The sequence below is a fragment of the Nesoenas mayeri genome (assembly GCF_963082525.1).
Source record: "Nesoenas mayeri genome assembly, chromosome: 11".
Lineage (NCBI taxonomy): Eukaryota > Metazoa > Chordata > Aves > Columbiformes > Columbidae > Nesoenas > Nesoenas mayeri.
The window spans coordinates 12,697,833-12,719,485 of NC_137563.1; the positions used below are offsets into that span (position 1 = coordinate 12,697,833).

The following is a 21,653-nucleotide window of genomic DNA, read 5'->3' on the forward strand; positions in this document are numbered from 1 at the left end:
CATCCTATACAAAATGTCTTTTATGGTGTGTTTGGGCTAAATTGTGCTCGGAAATGTGGATTTCTGAGCGTGACCTGATATTCAGGAAATGTCAGAGCTCCAGGTAGGCTGTGCTGGATCCCACAGCCTGGCTCTGTTAGTCCTTGCTCACCAGTCATCCTTCAGAATGGGCTTATCAGAAACTAAACACTTGATTCTGCTATTTTTTAGATATTTTTCCTCTGACTCTTGCAGATGAAGTTGGGGGGGGGTGGAAATGTTGCAGGGGCTGGGCTCTTTTTCCCAGGTGGGAAGTACCTATTTCAGCATAGAATCGCTGGATTACTGAGTAGTTTGGGTGTGAGGAGACCTTCCCAGCTCCCCCAGTGCCCCCCCTGCCATGAGCAGGGACATCTTCACCAGCTCAGGTTGCTCAGAGCCCCGTCCAGCCTGGCCTGGGATGTGTCCAGGGATGGTTCATCCACCACCTCTCTAGGCAACCTGGGCCAGGCTCTCATCACCCTCAGGGGCAACAATTTCTTCCTCATGTCTGGCCTGAATCTCCCTCCTTTAGTTTAAAACCATTACCCCTTGTCCTATCGCAACAGGCCCTGCTCAAAAGTCTTTTATATCCTTTTATATCCCATCTTTTATATCCACCCGTTTTAAGTCTGCAAAGGGCGCAATAAGGTCTCCCTGGAGCTTCTCTTCTCCAGCTGAACACCCCAACTCTCTCAGCCTGTTCTCCCAGCAGAGCTGTTCCAGCCTCGGATCGTTTCTGTGGCTCCTCTGGACCATCAGGAAAAAGGAGAATTAAAAAGGTGAACAGGAGAAAGCCTTGGGTTCGGTGCTGTGCCGGGACCGGCAGCCTCAGGAACCCGCACGTCCCACCGCCCGCTTCCCACCGAAGCCCGCGCAGCGAGCCGTGGCTCTCCGCGGCCGCGTGGGGGCGCGCTCGCGCCGCAGCGGGGGGCGAGAGGGGCTCGCGCGCTGCCCGGCCCTGCCCGCGCCCTCCGCACGCGCGGAGCCCCGCCCGCCGCTGCCGGCACGAGCCGCTGCCGGCACGAGCCGCTGCCGTTGGCCGCGCGGAGCCGCTGCCCGCACCCATGGCGGGACCGGCCGGGCTGTTGCACCTCGCCGCCGCGCTCGCGCTGGCCGCAGGCGGGCGGACGGGCGGAGCGGCGGCGCAGACAGGTCCGCGGAGGGGCGCGGGGAGCGGGGGTGTCCGCGGGGCTGCGCGGGAGTGTCCGCGGGGCTGCCCGCGGGGCGTTCCGCGAGGATGTCCGCGGGGTGCGGAGGTGCCGGCGGGGCCGGAGCCGGGCAGCCCGGTGCCCCCGCCGCTGCAGCCCCCGGCCGGGCTCGCCCCGCCGCTGCTCCCCGCTCCCGCCGGCTCTCCTGGGACGCAGCTGGGGAAGCTCCGGGGCGCTCAGTGCCCGCGGTACTTTGTCCCCAGAAATGGCTTCCAAACACTGTTTGAAAGCTGGAATTTGGTTGTGGGGAGGGGGCTGCTGTGTTTTGGTGTGTTGTCGGGTTTTTTTGTGGGGATTTCTTTTTTGTGTTTTTTTTTTTGTTTGTTTTGTTTGGTTATTTTGTTTTGTTTAGTTTTTGTTTTGGTTTTTACCCCTGCAGCTGTAGTTAAACAGCGGGAACGTGTGCGTGGAAGCCGGGACCGGCTCCAGGCAGCGCACAGCCCCGGAGCTGCACGGCCCCCCCTAAACAGCTCTATCTTCCCCCCACCCATGACCTTAACCCTCCTGGGGAGAATCCCAGCCCCTGCCCCAGGGTAAGGGCGGCAGCGTGGGGCGCCCCGTGGCCATGGGGTCCCTACCCTTCCCTGCTCCCCACCGTGCCTTTGGCACTGGACACCAGTTACCAGATCCACCTGGTGCTGGGGTACCTGACCCTGCTGGGCTGCCTTGGGAGTTCAGCATCCAGGGCTGCAAGAGGAAAGGCGATGAACCCCACAGCTAACCCTAAACCCTTTTCTTCCCAGAGCCTGCTCCACCCTACTCCAGCAGCGACATCGTTCATCCCATCAAGGTTGACGAGAGTGGATTGTTCCTGTCCTACGATCTCTCCCACCGAGCACTTCACCGAAGGTCTCCTTCCTCCAGGAGCAAGTTTCTCGCCTTCTATGAACTCCATTACAAAGGGCAACCCCTGAAATTCAACCTGAGCCTCAACAACAACCTCCTGGCACCCGGGTTTGTCAGCGAGAGGCGATACGGGGGCATTGCCAGCGCCAAGATCCAGCCTCGCACCTCCCACTCCTGCCATATGATCGGGGAGGTTCGGAGCCGGGCGCTGCCAGGGGGTCTGGCTGCGCTCAGTACGTGCGATGGTCTGGTAAGTGCAAGATCTTTAATCGATAAGGAAATAGCTTTGTGAAAACCTTTATTCTGCTGAAAGAGATGGTAGAACTCCTCCCAGCAGCAGCAGAGTCAGGATCTCATCGCGTAGGTTTGATGTGGCTGTGGATGAGCTGACTCTGAATTTCCCATGGATTCCAGTGGTTTGGGAAGTTTCCGGGACTGTGTTTACTTGTTTGTGTCCAAATTCCCAAAGAGACCATTTCTCCTGTCACCTCTGCCTTCTAGTACATAAACATAGGATTATGAGAAACACAAAACAAGGTGTTTGAAGCCTGGAGGTATTTCTGATAACGCAGCTCATATAGAGTGAAACTGCTTTGTTTTGTGAACACCTCCACTACCTCATTCCACTGCAAATATTTTTGAAGGTGATAGTGACCTGTGAAAGTGTAAATTTTGCTGAAAACCAAAGTTACTTTCACAAATAAGACTCTTGTTTTGGTACTCATTAAGCCAAATTTATGACTTCAGCGTAAGTGTCCGTATCTGCTTGAGCTGGTGTCCAGCTGCTACAGGTACCAGGTCTCCACAGGGTTTAAAACCTCCTGGGGGTTACAGAAGCGTCACCGTATGACTTGGTGGCTCCCACGATGCGCAGATGCTCATTCCTGTGCAGGGGCCATGGGGTGACGGAGGCACTGGGTTCCCTGGAGGTGGGGTCTCCTTGGGGGCAGGGGAGGGATCACCAGCTGTGCTCACGTCTGGTGTCTCTGGGTTTGGGCGGACGATAATTCCATTGGGTCATTGCTGCTGCAGGTGCCTTCGTTCAGCTGGGCTCTCTGTTTGTGTTTTAAGCTTCCTGTGTTTAAATGAAGGCAAGCAGGTGTCTGTAATGCTGAGTTAGCCCCGTAGAGCAGGGTGGCTTTTAGATGGAAGGTCTACAGAGGCCACCCAAGTCCCTGCATGCTGTTTGGGGGTGCAGGGCTGTGCTACTGGGTTTGGGGAGAGCAGAGTGTCTTGCGCAGGTGTGCGGAGGGAAGCATCGCTGCTGCCTCCCGAGCACCTGGACCTGCGAGAACAGGGCTCGGACCCTCCCTGCCGTGTCTGGTGGCAGGACGGGAGCTGGACACGTCCTGGAAGGTGTTGGTTACGCTTTTCCTACCAAATTTAACAGCATTCCTGCTAAAGGAGAGATGCCAATAACGTCCTCCAGTTGTCATGTGGAGGGGCTATGCTCCTTGTCAGGGTCTGACTCTCTGTGGTGTCTTCCTGCTGCCATCAACTGCTGCTGCAGGTTCCTGTTCCTCTTCTCCGGGGGTTTTGTGGTCTCTGGCCATGGGCAGTCTGTTCCCGCTGGTTCCCAGCGGTGCTGCTCAGGCAGTGCAAAGGCCGGGAGTGACTGCCTGCATGTGTGGAGGGTGTCCTGGGGAAAACACCATTAGCACAGTGCCTCCTCCAGACACCAGTGCTGTGCTCTGGTCCTTTGGGGAGCATTCCTCCTTGGGAGCATCTCCAGGGAGCTCAGAGCAGTGGTGTGGGCACAGGAGGGAGTGCAGTCCGTGTGCCCATTCCCGGTGTGTCTGTGTCTCTGGAGAACATCACTTTGTCTCAGCATCCCTCCTGTTCCCAAGCTCCTCAGCATCACACACCTGTTGGCTTCACCACCCATCTACTTTGTGACAGGGTCTCTTTAGCTTTTTAGTTTCTTATGGTCAATCTACACTGACTTGTTCTCTTTTGTCTGGGAGTTTAGAGCTCAAAATGTCTGTAGAAACAGTTTCTTTAGAGAACACTTATTTCTTCCTGGAAAATTTTGCAAACCTCTCCCATTCCCAGTTTCTTCAGTGTGAGTCTATGTAGATGCTGATGGCTCCATGGTGACAACTTTGTCTCTCCCTGCCAGAAAGGCGTGTTTCGGCTCATGAACGAGGACTACTTCATCGAACCGGTGTCCACCAGCTCTCGGGAGGATGGAGCAGCACAGCCCCACAGGATCTACAAGCGCCAAGTGCCTGAGCGCGGGGCAGAGCAGGGCAGGAGGCCACCGGCTCCATGGGAAACCTGTGGTGTGCGAGGTAATGTCCCTTTCCTCTGCCCGTGCTGCAATGAGCTAGGAGCTGCTGGGTCCCGGGGTTTGTATGAAGCACATCGTAGGAAGATAATGGGAGCAGGTCCAAGGCTCAGCCACCTGCGTTACCTCTGCGGACTCGTGTGTTAAGCTCCCAGCATCCATCAGTGACACCGATTGCTCTCAGTTTGAGTTTCACAAGTTGGGCAGGACATCCCTCTTGCCACATTGGCTGGCAAGGAAGAAAACCCTCACGCCAAAAGCCAGCGGTGAGGGGCTGTGCCGTGTCCGGCTGTGGGTGGATTTGGCATGGGGGGTGTGCAGGGGGACATGCTCATACACCATGCCCACCGGCAGGGAAGGCTCCTGCAAACTGCTGCTCAGGAGAACTCATTTGCTGAGTACCAGCTGGTGTGTTTGTGGCATTAACGACTGGAGCCCACAAATCATGGGAATCAGTGCAGAGCACAGGGCTGGATTTTTTCCTCTGCTGGTTTGTCTGTATTTGCTTATGTTGCTCACATACATGACTGTGTGTGCTGAACATCAGGCCTCTTGCTCTCATCTCTTCCTCCCAGCCCTGCTACAAGCATCCTGGGATGTGGAGACTGAGTATTTGTTTTTATTTCCTCGCAAACATCAGTTTCTGACCTGCCGGGTCATTGGTCTTTAAGAGTGAAACCGGTCACTGCCCCGGGAGTCTGTCTGTGAGGCAGAGAGAACGTACCAGTACTGGTCCCTTCTCCTCTGTCTAGAGCAGATGGGCTGGAAAAGCTTCCAAAGCCAAGATTTCAAGTAATGAGGAATTCAGCCCAACCCCGGCAGCTCACAGACACTTTACTCCTCATCTGCATCAGTGAAGCTGCATCTTCCAGGCATTTCATCTTGTTCTGCATATTTCCTAGAGCTCTCTGATTTTGGAAACTTAGGGTAATATTTTTTTTCTACAATCAGGTTATCTTTAGGCTTTCTTCCATTAATCTAAATAAATCGTTTAATCTAGGGTAAAAATCATAATGGCTCTTCCTAGACTTTGAAGTCTGTTCATTGTAAATGAATTTCACTGGGCATGATACGCCCGTGCACAGTGTATGTGCATCCCTCCTGCAGTCTGGCAAAGTGGATGTGATTTGTTTGCCCTGGAAAGGAAACCAAAAGTCTGCAGGATTTTAATTACTGCAAGCCTTTCATTTTGTACTGATGTATTGCCGGTTTTCTTTGCAAAACACCACAGGGCCAGATGGTGTTAAGCTGTTGGGTGCTATTGAGTGTCTGTCAGTGTGCAGGGCAGGCTGTGTGCACAGCTGGGCCAGTGGGTCGGGGAGGGTCTCCAAGGGAAAATGCCGTGTGAGCCCCCCGGGATCCCAGGATCCCTGCACCTTCATGTCCCGCCTGAGAGCTCAGCAGCACAGGGCACAATGGAAACAAGCTCCAAGGAAGCTGCTGTCATTAAACTGTCACAGTGGTATTAGCAATTCATCAAATTATCCAGATACTTGGGATTTTTCAGGCTGGGGGATAAAACACTCTTTCACAGCTATAGTGCAGTATAGTCCATAAAATGTAAAAGTCCATTGTTAACAAAGTAATGCTGAGCCCTTAGAAACTGGTCATAAAAGCGATTCCCACTGTGTGGGATGGGGTTTGTAAAGCCTTTACCCAGCTTGGGGCTGACCCTGACCTTGACCTTGGAGCAGCGTCTCAGGAAAAGTCTCCACATGAGAATTCCCAGTGGCTGGTGTGCGTGAGCAGCGTCCCCGCTCTCCTCCGCCTCCGTCCCCGTTCAGCCCACGGAATGTGCCTGTTGTTTCTCCCTGGGAAGGAGCAGATTTCAGTCTCCATGTGGCCTAGGAAATCTCTGTGCAGTCCTGCAACGTCTCAGTCTTGCCCAGGACACTGATGATCTTTAGTAACTGACTCAAGACATCGGTCCAGCTTCGGGGGCGCAGAGTTTATGATGTTGGGGAACTGTCTCTCTCTGCAAAATGCAGATTTGTGATGGTAATCACAAGTGTCAAGCCACCAATATTTCTCAGTGATACATGCCCAAGCGTCTCTCTTGGAATATTGCAAACCCTGTCCCAGCCAAAGAAGTTATTTCAAATGCTTTATTTATTGTTTTGTTTTGTTTTTTTCTGTCATGCTAATGCTGCTGTGAAACAGACTGAGGTCAGAGTCTTCACCCCCCAGGGTGGAACATACAGCACAGCAAAATGTATGTAAGTTATGTGTCTAAGTGTGGAGCCTTCTTCTCAACACCAAAAAGTCTTTTTGCCCCCTTTAATCCCTCAGAATCTCAAGAAAGCCTGGAGAGGTCTGAGAAGCGGAGGGAGAGATGGGAACAGAAGCAGCACAGGAGGAGAAGAATAAGGCATCGCTCCATCAGCAAGGAGAAGTGGGTGGAAACACTGGTGGTGGCTGACACCAAGATGATTGAATACCATGGCAGCGAGAACATAGAGAAGTACGTGCTGACCGTGATGAACATGGTGAGTCCTGGTCCTCAACAGCAGAGCCGCCAGGCCCCTGGGGACACACTGGGAGACAGGCAGGCCACTGGTCTTGCCAGGACTCATCCTGGTGGGACCTCAGCAAACCTCTGGTCAGCCCGGCCATTCCCACCGCGCGGTGGCTTTTCTGTGTTGCTCAGTGCTGAGAGCGGCTCAGTTCCCGGTGGTTTCACCTGCTGTCAAGGGGACAGAGTTTTGCCCATCTTCTCTTATGTTATTTAAAATATATTGGGATGTCTTTGAAGTTTTCTGGGATTAATCTCTGTAAGCTTGATGAGTAATTTCCAGCCTTTCTTCATAGTCTGTGTCTAAGATTTAGGGGAAAATGGATGTGATGGCTTGCTTGAACATATATTGGAATGAAGCTTTTTTTCACTTGGCTTTTGTCTGTAAGACTTTTAGTGTAAAAAAGTGTATTCATCTCATGAGACTCATCTGCTGACCTGAGAGCTACATCTAATAACGATGAGGCATGGCTTTCAGACACAAGGTTAGCGATGGGTGTCAGTGCATGGTTTTAAATGAGTATGCAACCCATATGAAATAGCTCTGCTCAGAAAGGAATGACATCTTTTCAAATAATATTTTTGGTATTGGAGTAGTTGACATCCCACTTTATCCTTGGGAGAAGGACATCCCTTGTAATTATGAGCTGGAAAAAGGCTGCACCACCACATCCATCTATGATGGAGTTATATAAGGAGTTGGACTCGATGATCCTTGTGGGCCCCTTGCAACTCAGTACATCCCATGGTTCTGTGATGCCCACCGTGGGATGAGGTGGTCGAGTCTGTTCGCTGTGCAGCTGCTGTGGCAGCACCTATTTGCGTTTCAGAAGGTGGCTTTGGTTGATGGCCAAGAAGGAGGGTGGGACTGGGCAGAGGACTTAGAGGTAACATTCCCAGGTGGTGGTGAAGGCACCCAGTGAGCACCGGCATCCTTTGAGATGTTAAACATGTCTATTACGAGTGAGCCTTGGGCATTTCTGGTTGCATTTCAATGTGCTTCACAGATTATCTCAATTTCAAATGGATGTCATCCAACTCCAAACACTTAACTCTAGGTCTGCATCTGGTCTTGCCTTTCGTTTTGGGGAATTCCCTGAGATGTTGTCAACAACCTCTTGTAGCTTCCCCTTGAGCTCACATTCTCCTGCAGATGTACTTACAGGCCAAGGTCTCTTTTGGGCTTTATTTCTGTGGCTGTTGTGTGTTGCAGGTGGCGGGTCTGTTCCACCACGCCAGCATTGGGAACCCCATCAACATTGCCATAGTGCGACTCATCTTGCTGGAGGATGAAGAGGTAAAGAGAAAATACTGTGCTGGCAGCCAGGCAGGACACACGGGGAGTCTTGAAAGCCGTAAGGTCTCTCTTGACCTGTTTTCATGGCCTGGATGAATTTGCACAGGATAAATGCAGATACCGCTGCCTTGCATCCTTGCATGGTCAGAGGGGCTGTAGAGTCTGATTCATATAATGAATGGTAACTCGTCACCGCTGCCATAGTGGGGGCTGGAGGCCGGTGGCTGGTGGTGCCCCCGCTGCCGTGGTGGCTCTCAGGAGCCTGATGCTGCTCAGATGGGCTCCACGGCCCCGTCCTTCAACCCCAGCCAGGATGGGATATTTTCCCGCAGTGTTTCTTAACCCTGGTATCGGATGATTTAGTGTTTCGATTGAGTCACAGATAAAAAGAAAGCAGAAAAGGATTATGTCCCCACTCAGCCCACAACCTATAAATATGGAACAATTCCATCTGGATGGCAGTTACTCCAGATTTCACTCTGATGTGTCTGAGATCAGACTCTTCCCCATTGCATCCTAAAAACCAAACAAACCCAGCAGCAATATGACAGCAGACTTTTAATTATGTTGGCAGGAGGATCTGAAAATCTCCCACCACGCAGACAACACCTTGAAAAGCTTTTGCAAATGGCAGAAGAGCATCAACGTTAAAGGAGATTCCCATCCCCTGCATCACGACGTCGCAGTCCTGCTCACAAGGTATCATGCCCATGAGCTGATTTTATGATGTAGGTTCTACACTGGCAGCCAGAAACTCCTCTGGCAGCTGCAGACAGGGGACAGACAGACAGACAGAGGAATATTTCAGTGGGAGCGGTTGAAATCCTGCTCGCCCTGCCTGGACACCTGCACATTAGATACATAACATGAAACCTGAAGATAACCTGATCCTAGTGGCTGGAACTCGTCTCAAACCTCAGGTTTAAACCTAGAGACAGCTCCCAGTTACTGAGCAGCAGAGGTTTCCAAACCAGGATTTCACCGTAGCCCTATTGCCAAGCCCCAGAACGGCTGGATCCTCCGAGGAGATGCACACAGGGATTAACTCTCCATTTTCCCTTGGAGGCCAATGCTGGGCTTGGCAGAGGATCCTCTCCAGAGGCCCCTGACCTCCCATGGAGCTCAGAGGAATTCCCATCCCTGGCCAAGTTTATGTACCTTGCAGTAAAAACGCAGTTTGATGGTTTCAGGCTGCAGTGACTTGGCTTTTGGCAGTGTTGTGGTTGTTTGTGTGATGATTCACAACCCACAACGGTTTTATCCTCTGTAGGAAGTTTGCTTTGTAGCAGAAATGAGGCACTTCAATGGAGTTGTTCTTCCTGGGTGGCTGGAGCTCCTCTGCCCTGGACCACAGCACCGCTGCAATGTGCTTCCCCCATAATGGAGTAATTGCTTAATTATTCCCAGCATCAGCTTTATTTATACAATGGGATAAATGTAGCCAGGCTGGCTAGCAGTTCCCATTAATCAGACTTAATAATAAGCCGGGGATAGTGGGAGAGTGGAGGGGAAAGGAGAGGTCGTAAATCTTCATGTTGCAGAAAGCCGTTGGATGTCTCCATCCTGGCTTCTGTTTGGCCAGGGGCTGTGTGTGTCCCCGTGGGCTGGGACACGTCCCATGGCGGGTCCTGCTGCCATCACAGCCTCTCTCTGCTCTATGTCTGTGTGTCCGTCCTCTCCCTGGCCCCAGGAAGGACATTTGCGCGGCGATGAACCGGCCCTGCGAGACACTGGGGCTGTCCCACGTGGCAGGGATGTGCCAGCCCCACCGGAGCTGCAACATCAACGAGGACACAGGGCTGCCCTTGGCCTTCACTGTGGCCCACGAGCTCGGACACAGGTACCACCGGCATCCTCCTCTGCCCCCTGCGCTGCTCGGTCAGGGCTCCAGAGGGCAGGGGGGGAACTGGGAGAAGGTTATCAAGCAGTTTCTCCCCAGTGTAAACCCTCCTCTGCACCTGCCAGAACTTACCTTGGGAGTTGCATCTCAGAGTTAAGGCTTTGGTTGCCCCAGGTTTAATGCAAATCATATAAATCCAAGGCAACCTGGACAAATTACATTTGTATATTATCCTGTGTAGCTGATGCTGAAGGTTTTGGAGAATAGGGTTGCCCATTGAGAAGTTTTAAAATAGAATCAGCAACAGAATTTTGCTTGCCTTAATTTCAATTAAATTTTGACAAGATCGCTTGAACATCATAGTTCATAGTAGATATCTCCATATTGTAAAAATATATACCTAGTAAGTTTTATGGACTTGATCTTGCTCAATATTCTCATTACTTGGCTGAGCTTTCAGTAAGAAAACTGAAATAAAAGCGTGGGACAAAGTTTGAGGCAGTGTCCCTGGTGTCACTAAAGTGTCCCCCATAGCCAGATCCTCCCAGTTAATGAGCAAGTCCCCGTGGCGCCGGGCCGGGTTGCGGTGTCTGGCGCGACATTGTGCTGGGAAGCAGCGAGGCTGCGCGGTTGTGGCGGCGAGCGGCTCACCTCTCCTTTGTGGGGCTGTGCTCTTACACAGTTTTGGGATTCAGCATGATGGAAGCAGCAATGACTGTGAGCCAGTTGGGAAAAGACCTTTCATCATGTCTCCACAGCTCCTGTATGACACATCCCCACTCACCTGGTCCCGCTGCAGCCGCGAGTACATCACACGGTTCCTCGAGTAAGTGCTCCCCTACTCTTCGTCCCCTTCCTCACTCCCAGGTGCTAGGGGTGACTCAGGCTGGAGGCAGCAGCTGGGGACTGACCCAGCTGCACATGGGGATGTGTTTATTAATAATAATGAATAATAATAATATAATATTAATGATATGTGGCTCATCTGCCTGGGTCCTTGCTGCACGGCTGGGAGCTTGCACGCAAAAGCAGCCTGAGTGTTTGGGTCGTGACACAGGGCTTTGTGGCTGGAACAAATAAAGCCAGAGTGGTTTTCTTCGCTGCTCTGTGCAGTTTTGTGCAGCTCTCTGCACGGGGCAGATGGTGTTTGCATGCAGGCAGGAGGCACCACGTGAGCAAACGAGACCGAGCCAAATTCTTCCGTGCATTTGTTTATTTTTAGCACCCCAGGGCTGATTTTCCAGCCTGTTGTTATTAAGTTCCTAGGAACGCAGCCCAGAGATTTACGTTTGTCAGCCAGTGCCTTGTGCTGGAGAAACGTTTTCCTTTGCTGCTACAGGAAGGTTAGAAAACAGTGAAAGCATCGGCAAGAAGGGGTGATGGGGAGAGCTGGGCGCGGAGCCGGGAGCTGTGCCTTGGGGAGACAGCCTGGGGCTGGGCTCCCATTGCTAAATCCCAGCCTGGAACACTGGGCTTGGGCCCCACACAGGCAGAATTATTATTGATTTATGGCTTTCGGAAGAATGGCACTTTCTCGTATCCGCAGCGTTCTTGGCCCTCTGCTTTTAACCTTCACTTTTGGATTAAGAATTTCCTGCTTGCAATGACCTTGAGCTGCTACAAGCTGCGATGGGGAAGAAATGAAGCAGCTGGATGCTGCTCCGGTTGGGGTTTGGTGTGTGTGCTTCCCCTCGAAGGAGCAGGTCTTCCTCATGGTGGAGCTGAGCCTGACAGGTGTCAGTCACTGGCTGTGACATCCCCTGGCAAGGGAGCAACTGGTTGCCAGCACAGACAGGAGTGCGTTATAACACAGTGTTGGCAGGAGAAGGGGAAGGAGCGAGCCAGCAAATGAGACCGCACTGACCTGGGATTGCTGGATGTGCTTGAAACAGACCTCACATTTAAAGAAAAAAAAAAAAAAGGCAAGCATTTTCAGATAATTATTTTACAAGAGATTATTATTTTAGAAATGCTGCTGAACTTTTAAGCATCTGAAAGTGATTCACGGTTTCGGCAGTGGCACAGCCCCGGTTCTGCAGGTCAGGCCCTGGGCACAGCCAGGGCTGGGGGACCCTCCTGCAGATACTGCAGGCCGGGGTCCACTCAGACACCTGGGGGCAATGGAAGTTGTCACCTCCCTGCTGTGGCAGTGGTGTCCCCAAGGGAATGAGCACCCTCGTTCAGGCTAATGAGGGAGGTGGGCACAGGGCTCCAGACCTGGATGAGCCCTTCTTGGCATTCTGTGGCAACTAGGCATTCGCTCCGTGCCAGCTCTGCCTGACCCCCTGTTTGTGCAGCTGATCCTTCCCAAGCTCCCATCTTTGCTTTCTTTTTTATTGAACTCAGTCCTGGCTTCTTGGACCCTTCCTCCAGTTCTCTGAGAGCTTTTGGAATTTTAATCCTGTTCTCAAATATATCTGCAGATCCACCCAGCCTGCTCACATATGGGGATTTAATCATCATACCATCTAGTCCATCATCCAGCTCATTGATGAATGGACCCAAACAGGCAGGCGCAGCACAGCCCCCGGTGTGTTTTTCCTGCAGACTGTGGCTTATTACAGATCCCTGCAAAGTCAGAGGGAAACTCATGCCAGCTTTTACTGGCTCGGTAGTATATTTTGGACAATTCAAGTGACCAGTAGGATGATTGTAAAATATTTAATGAAGTAGATTTTGAACATAGCACTGGGAAGCCAACAGCAAATCCAGATCACGCCCCATACCGGGACAGAGACCTCTCCCGCAAGCTGGGGCAACACAAAGTACCTCGAGCACTTTGAGAGGGTGAAGAGGGTTGGGGACAGTTTTGGGGTGACGTACGGGGCCCCGGCTGCTGGTACTTGACCAGCAGCTGGTTAACCCATCCAGGGGAGCACCAGTGTTGTGCATGTAGCTTGTGCAAGAGCCCAGTGCTTAAACTTGGGCTTTCCTCAAAAAAGATACCATTCTTTCAGTTCTGAAATAAAACCCTCTTAAAGCGTTTTCTACCAGCAGGTAAAGCCAGTACCTCTAGAGGTGCAAGGCAGTGACTTCACTGTGTGCCTGAAATAGGCTGCACCATGATACTGCGTCCAGCTGCCTAATCCATGCTTAACGCATGCCAGCTCGGCCACACCTTGGCCACAGGGTCCGTCCTCCCGCTGGGCTGGAGAGGTGGGATGCTCCTGCTGCTGTGGATGCAGGAACAGAGGTGTTCGAGCCCCTGGGCTGCTGACAGCAACCTGTTTACTCATTTTTCCAATAGGGAAACTACTCATAAGAAATATAGATATCCATGGTATTTTAAGGGCCTGTCTCCAGGCAAGCAAGCTGTTTGCAGGTGTCCAGCATGGGGATCACTGGCATGGGGAAGGAGGTTTGGGTGCTGGTTCTGCCAGGCATCGCCTCATGGCATGGCCGACACCCCAAAGCTGGAGCTCTCTTGTGCTGCTGGCCCTTGTTTCTGTGTTACTGCTTTGGGTTAAAAAGGAATCTTGTTTCCAGTTAATTTAGACCTGTTCCCAATCACAACAAGCTGAAGTAATCTCATCTGCTGAGAAAGCCTCGCCGGAGCCTTTGCCTTGCTGGAAACAAGTTTGTTTAAATCAACACGGGAAGCTCAACTAGTGACGATTTTGTGTGTGTTTGTGAAGTATCATAGCAAAAGCGCTTGGAGCAGAGCGAGGAACATCCCTCGCCGTGCCCTGGCCGCCTGCCACAGACAGCCTGGATGGCTCAGTTCTGATAACTCTTTCCTAAGGACGTCCAGTCCTGCATGGTTTGAGCGCTGTTTGTAGCAGCAAATATGAGGGCGAGTGTGTTTTGCTGCTGACAATCTACTTTATTTCTATTAGCAGGGCATTGACACATGGATTGTGGCGTTTGCAGGAATGTTTCTGGGGTCAGTGTGATGTATGAATGCGGGGACAGCATCTATTTCCTGGCAAGGAAATGTTTATTTGCTGAAACCCTTCACCGTGAATGGCGAAAGCAGCTCCCAGCTGAGGCCTGTGCCGGTGACCTGGTCACAAAGGAAAAATCCAGGGAGTTATTGCCAGTGAAAATGACATTTCTGGGTTTCTGTCAGGGGCACCTTGGAGGAAGGGGGAAGCATACAAGGCATTGGCATTGGCCTGGCAGCCGCACGGAGAAGCCGCTCCTGCCTTTGCCCCTTTGCCTTCCACAGAACCCGCCGTCCCCAGGGCTGTGGGGTGATCGTGCTGTGAGCAGCACCCACCCCAAAAAGCCAGTACCCACACATGCCCATCATGTGCTGGAACAGCTCCAGGGGTGATGGGAGAGCTGAGGTCACATCAGCTAGAAATGCTAATTGCTTCTCATCGTGGTTGGATGTTAATGAGATGTTGGATTCCTCTGTTAGCAGCCACCAGGACATTGTACAGGTGTGCTGGGCTGGGATGATGCCACTCTGCCCTTTCTCTTTTAGCCGGGGCTGGGGGCTGTGCCTGGATGACCCCCCAGCCCGCGAGGTGCTGGACTATCCCTTGGTGCCACCAGGCGTCCTCTACGATGTGGGCCACCAGTGCCGGCTGCAGTACGGCGCCTACTCCACCTTCTGTGAAGACATGGATGTAAGCCAGACTTCCCCCATGTGCATGGGCTTGAGGGGCTCACTGCGGGTGGGGGGCTTTGCGTGGGACAATCCTTTCCCTTCAGGTTAAATTTGTGCCTGTGGGTTGGCCGGGGCAGTAACTGTGTCTCATGTTTTCCACAGAGCGTCTGTCACACGCTGTGGTGCACGGTGGGGAACACGTGCCACTCCAAGCTGGATGCGGCTGTGGATGGCACAGCATGTGGGGACAGCAAGGTGAGGGGGAGCAGCCCCCCCATGGCTGCAGAGACACCTTGTCCTGCACACAGGGCTGTTCCGTTGCTTCTGGCACACAGGGACGGGCTCAGCTTGCTGCCCGGGGAGCACAGCCTTCAGGGAAGCTGAAAATGCCTTAGGGAGGTGAAACCTGCAGTTATTTCCCGTGGCAGGAAAGCATGAGGCTTGTTCTGCTCTGCAGCTGCTGCAGGGGTGGGTGGATGCTCGTCTCCAGGACGCTTGGGGACACGGGGGTCCAGCAGCCGACGTGGCAGCTCAGCAGGAGCTGCACTGGCCAAGGGGTGTGGAGGGGACCAGCTCTCTGCAGCTCTGGTCACCCTTGCCTGGGTGACATACCAGAACAGGGTTTTCCTGCTCAAGGTAGCATCACTATAGAGTCATAAAGATATCTGCATACATCTCTCCTCACTAGGTTTAGTGTCCTTCCCCAAAACCATGGCCCCAGAGCACCAGGAATGACCCAGGACTGAGCTGCTGCTCCCTGCAGAACCTCCTGCTGTGCCTTTGTCCATGGCTGTGCCCACTGGCTCTTCCTTCTGGGCTGAGATTGGGCTACAAATCCCCTCGTTGAGGGATCTCAGTGGAGGTTTGGGTCTGTTGCACCAAGCAGCCCAATGTTTTTTACACTGGGGTTGGTGAGAGCCTGGCCCAGGTTGCCCAGAGAGGTGTTGGATGCCCCATCCCTGAAGACATCCCAGACCAGACTGGACGGGGCTCTGAGCAACCTGAGCTGGTGAAGATGTCCCTGCTCATGGCAGGGGGGGCACTAGGGGAGCTGGGAAGGTCCCTCCAACCCAAACCATCCTGTGATTCTGTCTCTGAATTTCACGTTGCTCAGAAGTGCCCTGGGCACTGGCAGAGCCCACCTGACCCCCAGGCACCTCCGTGCCAGCAAAGCACAGATTTTCACCGGACCATATGGGTGCTGGGCTTCAGTGCTCCCCACGGGTGGGCTCTCTGGCTCAACATCAGTTACTGCACTCTGAAACCTCCTTTTCTCTTCCCCTGTCGCTCTGCAGTGGTGCTTCAACGGCGAGTGTGTGCCTGTGGGTTACCGTCCCGAGGCCATCGATGGCGGCTGGGGCTCCTGGAGCTCGTGGGCTGCCTGCTCGCGCAGCTGCGGCGCGGGCGTGCAGAGTGCCGAGCGGCACTGCAGCAACCCCACGTAAGGCAGCGTCCGAGACCCCATTTTGGGAGGAACCCAATGCTCCCTTATCACCCTGTAAAGCCAGGAAGCATGATCTGGCCACTGTGCTCCTACCCCTCTCTGCGTCGCACGGCAAATCTGTGCCATTTGCAGTTATCAGTCTGAACAATGTGCTTTTGAGACGCTCGGAGGATTAATTTCATGCGGTTATTCAGGTGGGGGACAGCGACAGCCTCTGCAGGGGCAGGGTTTGCTCTGTCTCCTTCCACAAATAAGTTGCTCCTGCTCTGTACAGCAGAGAGCGGTTCTAATATGACTCAAACAAAGAGCAAACACTCCATGCTTGCAGATGTAAAATATATCAAGTGTCCTTTGCTGACAGAAAAGAAAAATAGGCATTCTTTGAGCCTGATTCAGAGTAGTTTTGAAAACTCCCACTGCTGTTTGCACCCCCATTGCGTTCTGTCAGTGATTTCTTCTCCATGCCTGGGCAGAAGCTGCCATCCCCAGCTTGGCTCTCATCTGGGAGGATCTGGGCGCTGGTGGGTGAGCAGCTTTGTCCATCCCGTGAGGTCCAGGCTGACCCACCTGCTCCCTAGATGTCCCCTTTGTCACCAAACCACTGTTGTATTGAATTCAGCCAGCACCCCGAGCTTGTCCAGTGTCGGAATGCCCTGGAACGTGGGCAGAAAGGGCTTTGTGAGCAGTATTTGATGGCAATCTCTCATCAATGGCTTGAGGAGCTCTGGAAGCCATGGGATGAGGTTTGCTAGCAAGCCCAGATGTGCTTTTTGCCCAGCTTCTGCCTTGTTTTTAGTGCAGGCTGTTGAAGAAGTGCTGTATAATCTCGGTCCCAGGTCAAGAGCCGGGCTTGTGTTTGACATGAGTTTTGTGGCAGAAGTGCAATTGTAGTTTATGGAGTGTTTTAAACACAGCTGCGGGCAGGCAGGAGAGCAAGCACTGGAAAAGCAGGAGAATTTCCCCGGGCAGTTGTTTGCTTTGGCCACTGTAGGTAAATCTTGAGTTTTGCCTTCTGGATGGAGTGAACAAATGTGTGCACTGGGCAATCCTCCTCCCACAGGCATTTCCTCAGGGCAGGATATATAAACACAATCCTAAAATAATAATTTACTATATTCTCTTCAGCAAAGTGTGCCCAGACCTAACTGATCAGGGAAAAAGTAATTTTCATGAGGTCTTGGGGGCATGAGCCATGGAGTGTGCTTTGAGCAGAGGAAAATGCAAGTGTCTGGAGACAGTCACAGGATTTTGAGAGTCTGGTGGCATCTGAGGAAAGCCTGTTTTTGTATTTGAAATCCCTCTTGCTTTAAAAAGTCCAGTGGCATCTTTGCTGTTCCCTTGGGCAGTAGAGGAGCATTGTTGGCAGCACATCCCAGTGGGATGGAGATCAGCTGCAGGACGGGCACCTGCTCGAGGGAGCGCTGGCCTCTCCCTGGTCTCCAGGGTGGCAATGTAGACACGCCACCCCATGGAAGGTGCCCGGCTGCAGCTGTGGGACCTGGAGGGGCTTCCGACATGAACGCTGCCGGTGACCCACAACCTCAATAACTGCTTTTATAGCACCAGACAAGAGGCCTATAAACCTGACTGTATTTGAGACATTAAGGAGAGATTGCTGAGAAGGACAAGACCCAAGATGTGGCTCATCTGGCTTGAGAGCCATCACCCAGCCAAAGCTGCCCATGGTCCCGCAGGTGGCCCAGAGTAGGGAGCAGGTCCAGAAGGGACCTGGAGAAGAAGGAGCTGGGCCATGGTGTCCCTGCATTTCAGAAGGTTGTTCTGAGAGTGAGGATGCTGCTGGGGTGGCCATTGGGTTGTGTGAACACCGCAGCAGAGCGATGTGGGGTGTGACTGGGGGAGCTCCCGCTGGCTCCAGGGAGACCAAACCCCAGCAGCAGCTACAAACCCACTTTAGCTGGGAATAAAAAGGGAGTTTCCCCTCATGCGGTAGGTCTTTATTTGATAGAACAGAGGATAATCGTTTAAACTGAAGGAGGGGAGATTTAGATTAGATATAAGGATTAAGTTCTTTACTGTGAGGATGGTGAGGCCCTGGCACAGGCTGCCCAGAGCAGCTGTGGATGCCCCATCCCTGAGAGTGTTCAAAGCTGGGCTGTTGGAAGGTGTCCCTGGCAGAGGCTTGGACTATTAAAAAACATAAAGTGAGAAAAGCGCATTAAAATTATGTATAACATAACCACATTTATTTAAGGATACATTCCAATATCGAACAGCAAATTTCAACAATGCAAAGACCGCAATTACTTTTGCACTAGCCTAACAGATGGTCTGTATGATCCTGTCCTGCCCAGACCCCTCTGTGATTCTCTGATTTTCCCCGCGGACAGGCCAAAGTACGGGGGCCGGTACTGCCTGGGGGAGCGGAAGCGGTTCCGGATCTGCAACGTCAGGCCATGTCCCCGCGACAAGCCCTCCTTCCGCCAGGTCCAGTGCAGCCACTTCAACCCCATGCTCTACAAAGGGAAACTCTACAGGTGGACGCCAGTGCCCAACAACAGTGAGTTGAGGGCAGAGCCTGCTGCCGGGTTTCTGCCAACAGCCCCCATGAAAACCCTGAAACAGTCTTGCTGATGGCTTGATTTTGCTGTTTGTGTCTGTAAGATTTGCCTTGCAACATGTTTATTCTGTATTTTAAATTATGGCTGGGTTTTCAGGATTAATTGATGTTTTGGGAGATGGCTACTTGATCCTCCAACTCCTTGGGTTGAGTTTTTTCTTGTTGGGCTCCCCAGTTAATCCCTGTGAGCTGCACTGCCGGCCTGAGGACGAATACTTTGCGGAAAAGCTGCGTGATGCCGTCATTGACGGGACACCATGCTACGAGATGAACACCAGCCGCGACATGTGCATCAATGGCATCTGCAAGGTGGGTCCCGGTGGGGAGGGAGCCCAGGGACCCCCCATGTTCGGGGAAATGCAGATGGGTGCGTGACCCATCCCTTGGGTGAGCCTTATCCCCACTCTCAGATGCACTGATGGGCTGAGCTTACTTTTTTTGTCATTTTCACTCAGGAAGCTTCCCTTATTTCCATGAGGCAGGTGATACAGACATATTTCAGCCTCTGTGCTGGCCTCAAGGAAATAAAGCACAAAGCCAAGGAAATGAAGAAGGAAAAGTTTCACTTGAAAATAAGGTTGGGGATATGAAAGGGTGCCTAGAGAGGATGTCCAGCCCAGCACCCTGACCACAGCCATGGGTCTGACATGCAGTGATGGAGGTGCCTCCTCCAGCTTGGCAGCCTCTCCCAGCACTGGGATTTGTCCTTCCTTCTCAATTGTCATTTTTCTTTCTTGGAATCTCCCTACAAACATGCCACGATGTGCAGAGGCATTGCTCTGGCTGCCAGCCGGGAAGGGCATCCTCCAGTGTGGGAGGCACAGGAACTGGTGGAGATGGCATGGCCAGTGCCAAGAATCAGCCAGGAGGTGCTGCTGTGGGGGGAAGGATTTGCCAAGCTGTGTCCTGGCTCCTCCAGCTGCCTTTGGTGGCAGCAAGATGATCCCTTCACTCACACCTTCCCCATTCTTACATCTGTGTTCCTTGTTTTTCCCCATTTAGGACCATTGCACCTCTCCCTTGTTCCTCCTGTTTCAGCTGCGAGTGCCAGGGTGTGGGCAGGGGTGTGGGCAGGGATGGGGGTGCAGGCGGGTGACGGGGCTGCCTTGCAGAACGTGGGCTGTGACTACGAGATTGACTCCAACGCAGTGGAGGATCGGTGCGGTGTCTGCCATGGGGACGGCTCCACTTGCCACACTGTCAAGAAGACCTTCGAGGACAGCGAGGGGCTGGGTAAGGGCACTTGGCTCTGTCTCCAAAACACCATGGGCTGTTCCCTGCAGCGTCAGGCTTGCTGTGTGGTTTTTCATCACAGCTTATCAATTTTGGTGGGATAAGACCCAAGCAGCAGCATGGGGAGGCGTGGTGCTCCCATTCCACTTCTTCCTCCTCGGAAGAAAAGTATTCTCTTATGCTTTTTGTGTCTAAAGGCCTGAAAACAATTCTGCGTGTGCTGGAGTGGTTTGGAGAGATTTAAGGGGATTTTTTGGGGTTGACAAAGACGTGTTAGAAACGTGGTAAACATTTTGCCAGCACCTGTGTGGGAAATGTCCTGCTCTGCAATGGATAACACAGGGAAGGCAGCTGGGCTCAGGGCAAGGAGGGGATTGTGCTGGCTGGTGTCCTACAGAGGTGTGAGGATTGGCATGATGCTGGCACCCCACGGACACCAGCATCCACCCCAGGACACAGATCATCTCTGCCCCATCTTTGACTCCCCCAAGACCAATGCTCTGTTTCATTCCCAGGTTATGTCGATATTGGGATTATCCCTGTGGGAGCACGGGAGATCCGGATTGAAGAAGTTGCAGAAGCTGGGAATTTTCTGGCACTGCGGAGCGAGGACCCGGAGAAGTATTTCCTGAATGGTGGCTGGACCATCCAGTGGAATGGGGACTACAGGGTAGCAGGGACCACCTTCACCTACAAGAGGACGGGGAACTGGGAGAACCTCACCTCCCCGGGGCCCACCGTGGAGCCTGTGTGGATCCAGGTACAGGCTGGGCTCTGCTGGTGCTCGGGGTGTGTGGTGCAGAGGATGGTGGGGACAGAACTGATGGATCTTCTGCCTTCCTGTGGTCCATCACAGAACTTTACTGCCTTCTGGTGAAGGGGCTGGTGCACAAGTGTGATGGAAATGGCTGAGGGACCTTGGGGGTTCAACCTGGGGAACAGGAGCTGAGGGGAGACCTTCTGATCTCTGAACTGCCTGAAAGGAGCTTGGAGCCAGGGGGGGTCGGGCTCTGCTCCCCGGGAACAAGCACCAGGATGAGAGGAAACAGCCTCAAGTTGCGCCAGGGGAGGCTGAGGTTGGATCTTGGGAACAATTTCTTCCCCAAAGGGCTGTGGGGCATTGGAACAGGCTGCCCAGGGCAGTGGCTTTGTACTTCGGTGACCTTTGTGCAGCTTTGCAGTGTTATAACTGGGCGGGGAGAGTGGTGGGATGGCAGCGCAGTGGGGGCTGCGAGGCAGGCCCCTCAGGAGCTGCTGCCGCTGTGCCCATCTCTGCAATTCCTTTCCCCGGGAATGGCCACCGGGATGGCCAGGACAGCAGGATCTGCCAGTTAATGCAGAGCTCTTGAGAGCCAACATCCTTGTGCCCATAAGGCACTTTCTCCCAGAGAAGCTGTTGGGAACCATCCCACAGGTGGTGGCACAACCGGCACCGGGCTGAAATTCCTTGTGGTGCAGAGGCAGTGATGTCCCACGGACATCAGGTACGTCCCACGGGTCCCCAGGACCCCCAGCCCCGGCAGTCGCGGCTCAGCCCGATGCAGCCATCCTGAGCATCACCCGACAGCCTGGCCATGCTGACCCTAGTCTTTGCCTTTTGCATTTCTTTCAGCAGAGGCTTGGGATGAAATGTGAGCAGGACCCTGGGCTCATCTGCCACCAAGTGCTGCTGTTAGTGGGAATGCTGGCGTGCTCAGAACCCACAAGTCATTTTCTGGGATTTGCAACCTAATTAAAACCTTTTGACAAAAATATTTCAATATTCATGAAGAGGTTTTGGAAAGATGCCCTCACTCCAACCAAAGCTCCAAGAACAACAAAGCTTTGGCAAT

General features: G+C 52.9%; 1 protein-coding gene across 1 annotated transcript in view; it reads left to right on the forward strand.

Moving 5' to 3' along the window:
• Positions 1 to 1,034: 1,034 nt before the first annotated feature.
• The window catches only part of ADAMTS7 (ADAM metallopeptidase with thrombospondin type 1 motif 7), a gene marked incomplete at its 3' end in the record, with an annotated part of 42,510 nt that continues 21,891 nt past the window's right edge, over positions 1,035 to 21,653 (forward strand). The window contains exons 1-15 of the mRNA XM_080351357.1: positions 1,035 to 1,173; positions 1,973 to 2,325; positions 4,195 to 4,366; positions 6,652 to 6,848; positions 8,088 to 8,171; positions 8,746 to 8,870; positions 9,862 to 10,011; positions 10,694 to 10,837; positions 14,441 to 14,585; positions 14,729 to 14,821; positions 15,862 to 16,007; positions 18,359 to 18,528; positions 18,764 to 18,897; positions 19,701 to 19,821; positions 20,337 to 20,581. Of these exons, the coding sequence (XP_080207483.1) occupies positions 1,086 to 1,173; positions 1,973 to 2,325; positions 4,195 to 4,366; positions 6,652 to 6,848; positions 8,088 to 8,171; positions 8,746 to 8,870; positions 9,862 to 10,011; positions 10,694 to 10,837; positions 14,441 to 14,585; positions 14,729 to 14,821; positions 15,862 to 16,007; positions 18,359 to 18,528; positions 18,764 to 18,897; positions 19,701 to 19,821; positions 20,337 to 20,581 (2,367 nt within the window). The 5' untranslated portion in view covers positions 1,035 to 1,085. The remainder of the gene's footprint in view (positions 1,174 to 1,972; positions 2,326 to 4,194; positions 4,367 to 6,651; positions 6,849 to 8,087; positions 8,172 to 8,745; positions 8,871 to 9,861; positions 10,012 to 10,693; positions 10,838 to 14,440; positions 14,586 to 14,728; positions 14,822 to 15,861; positions 16,008 to 18,358; positions 18,529 to 18,763; positions 18,898 to 19,700; positions 19,822 to 20,336; positions 20,582 to 21,653) is intronic.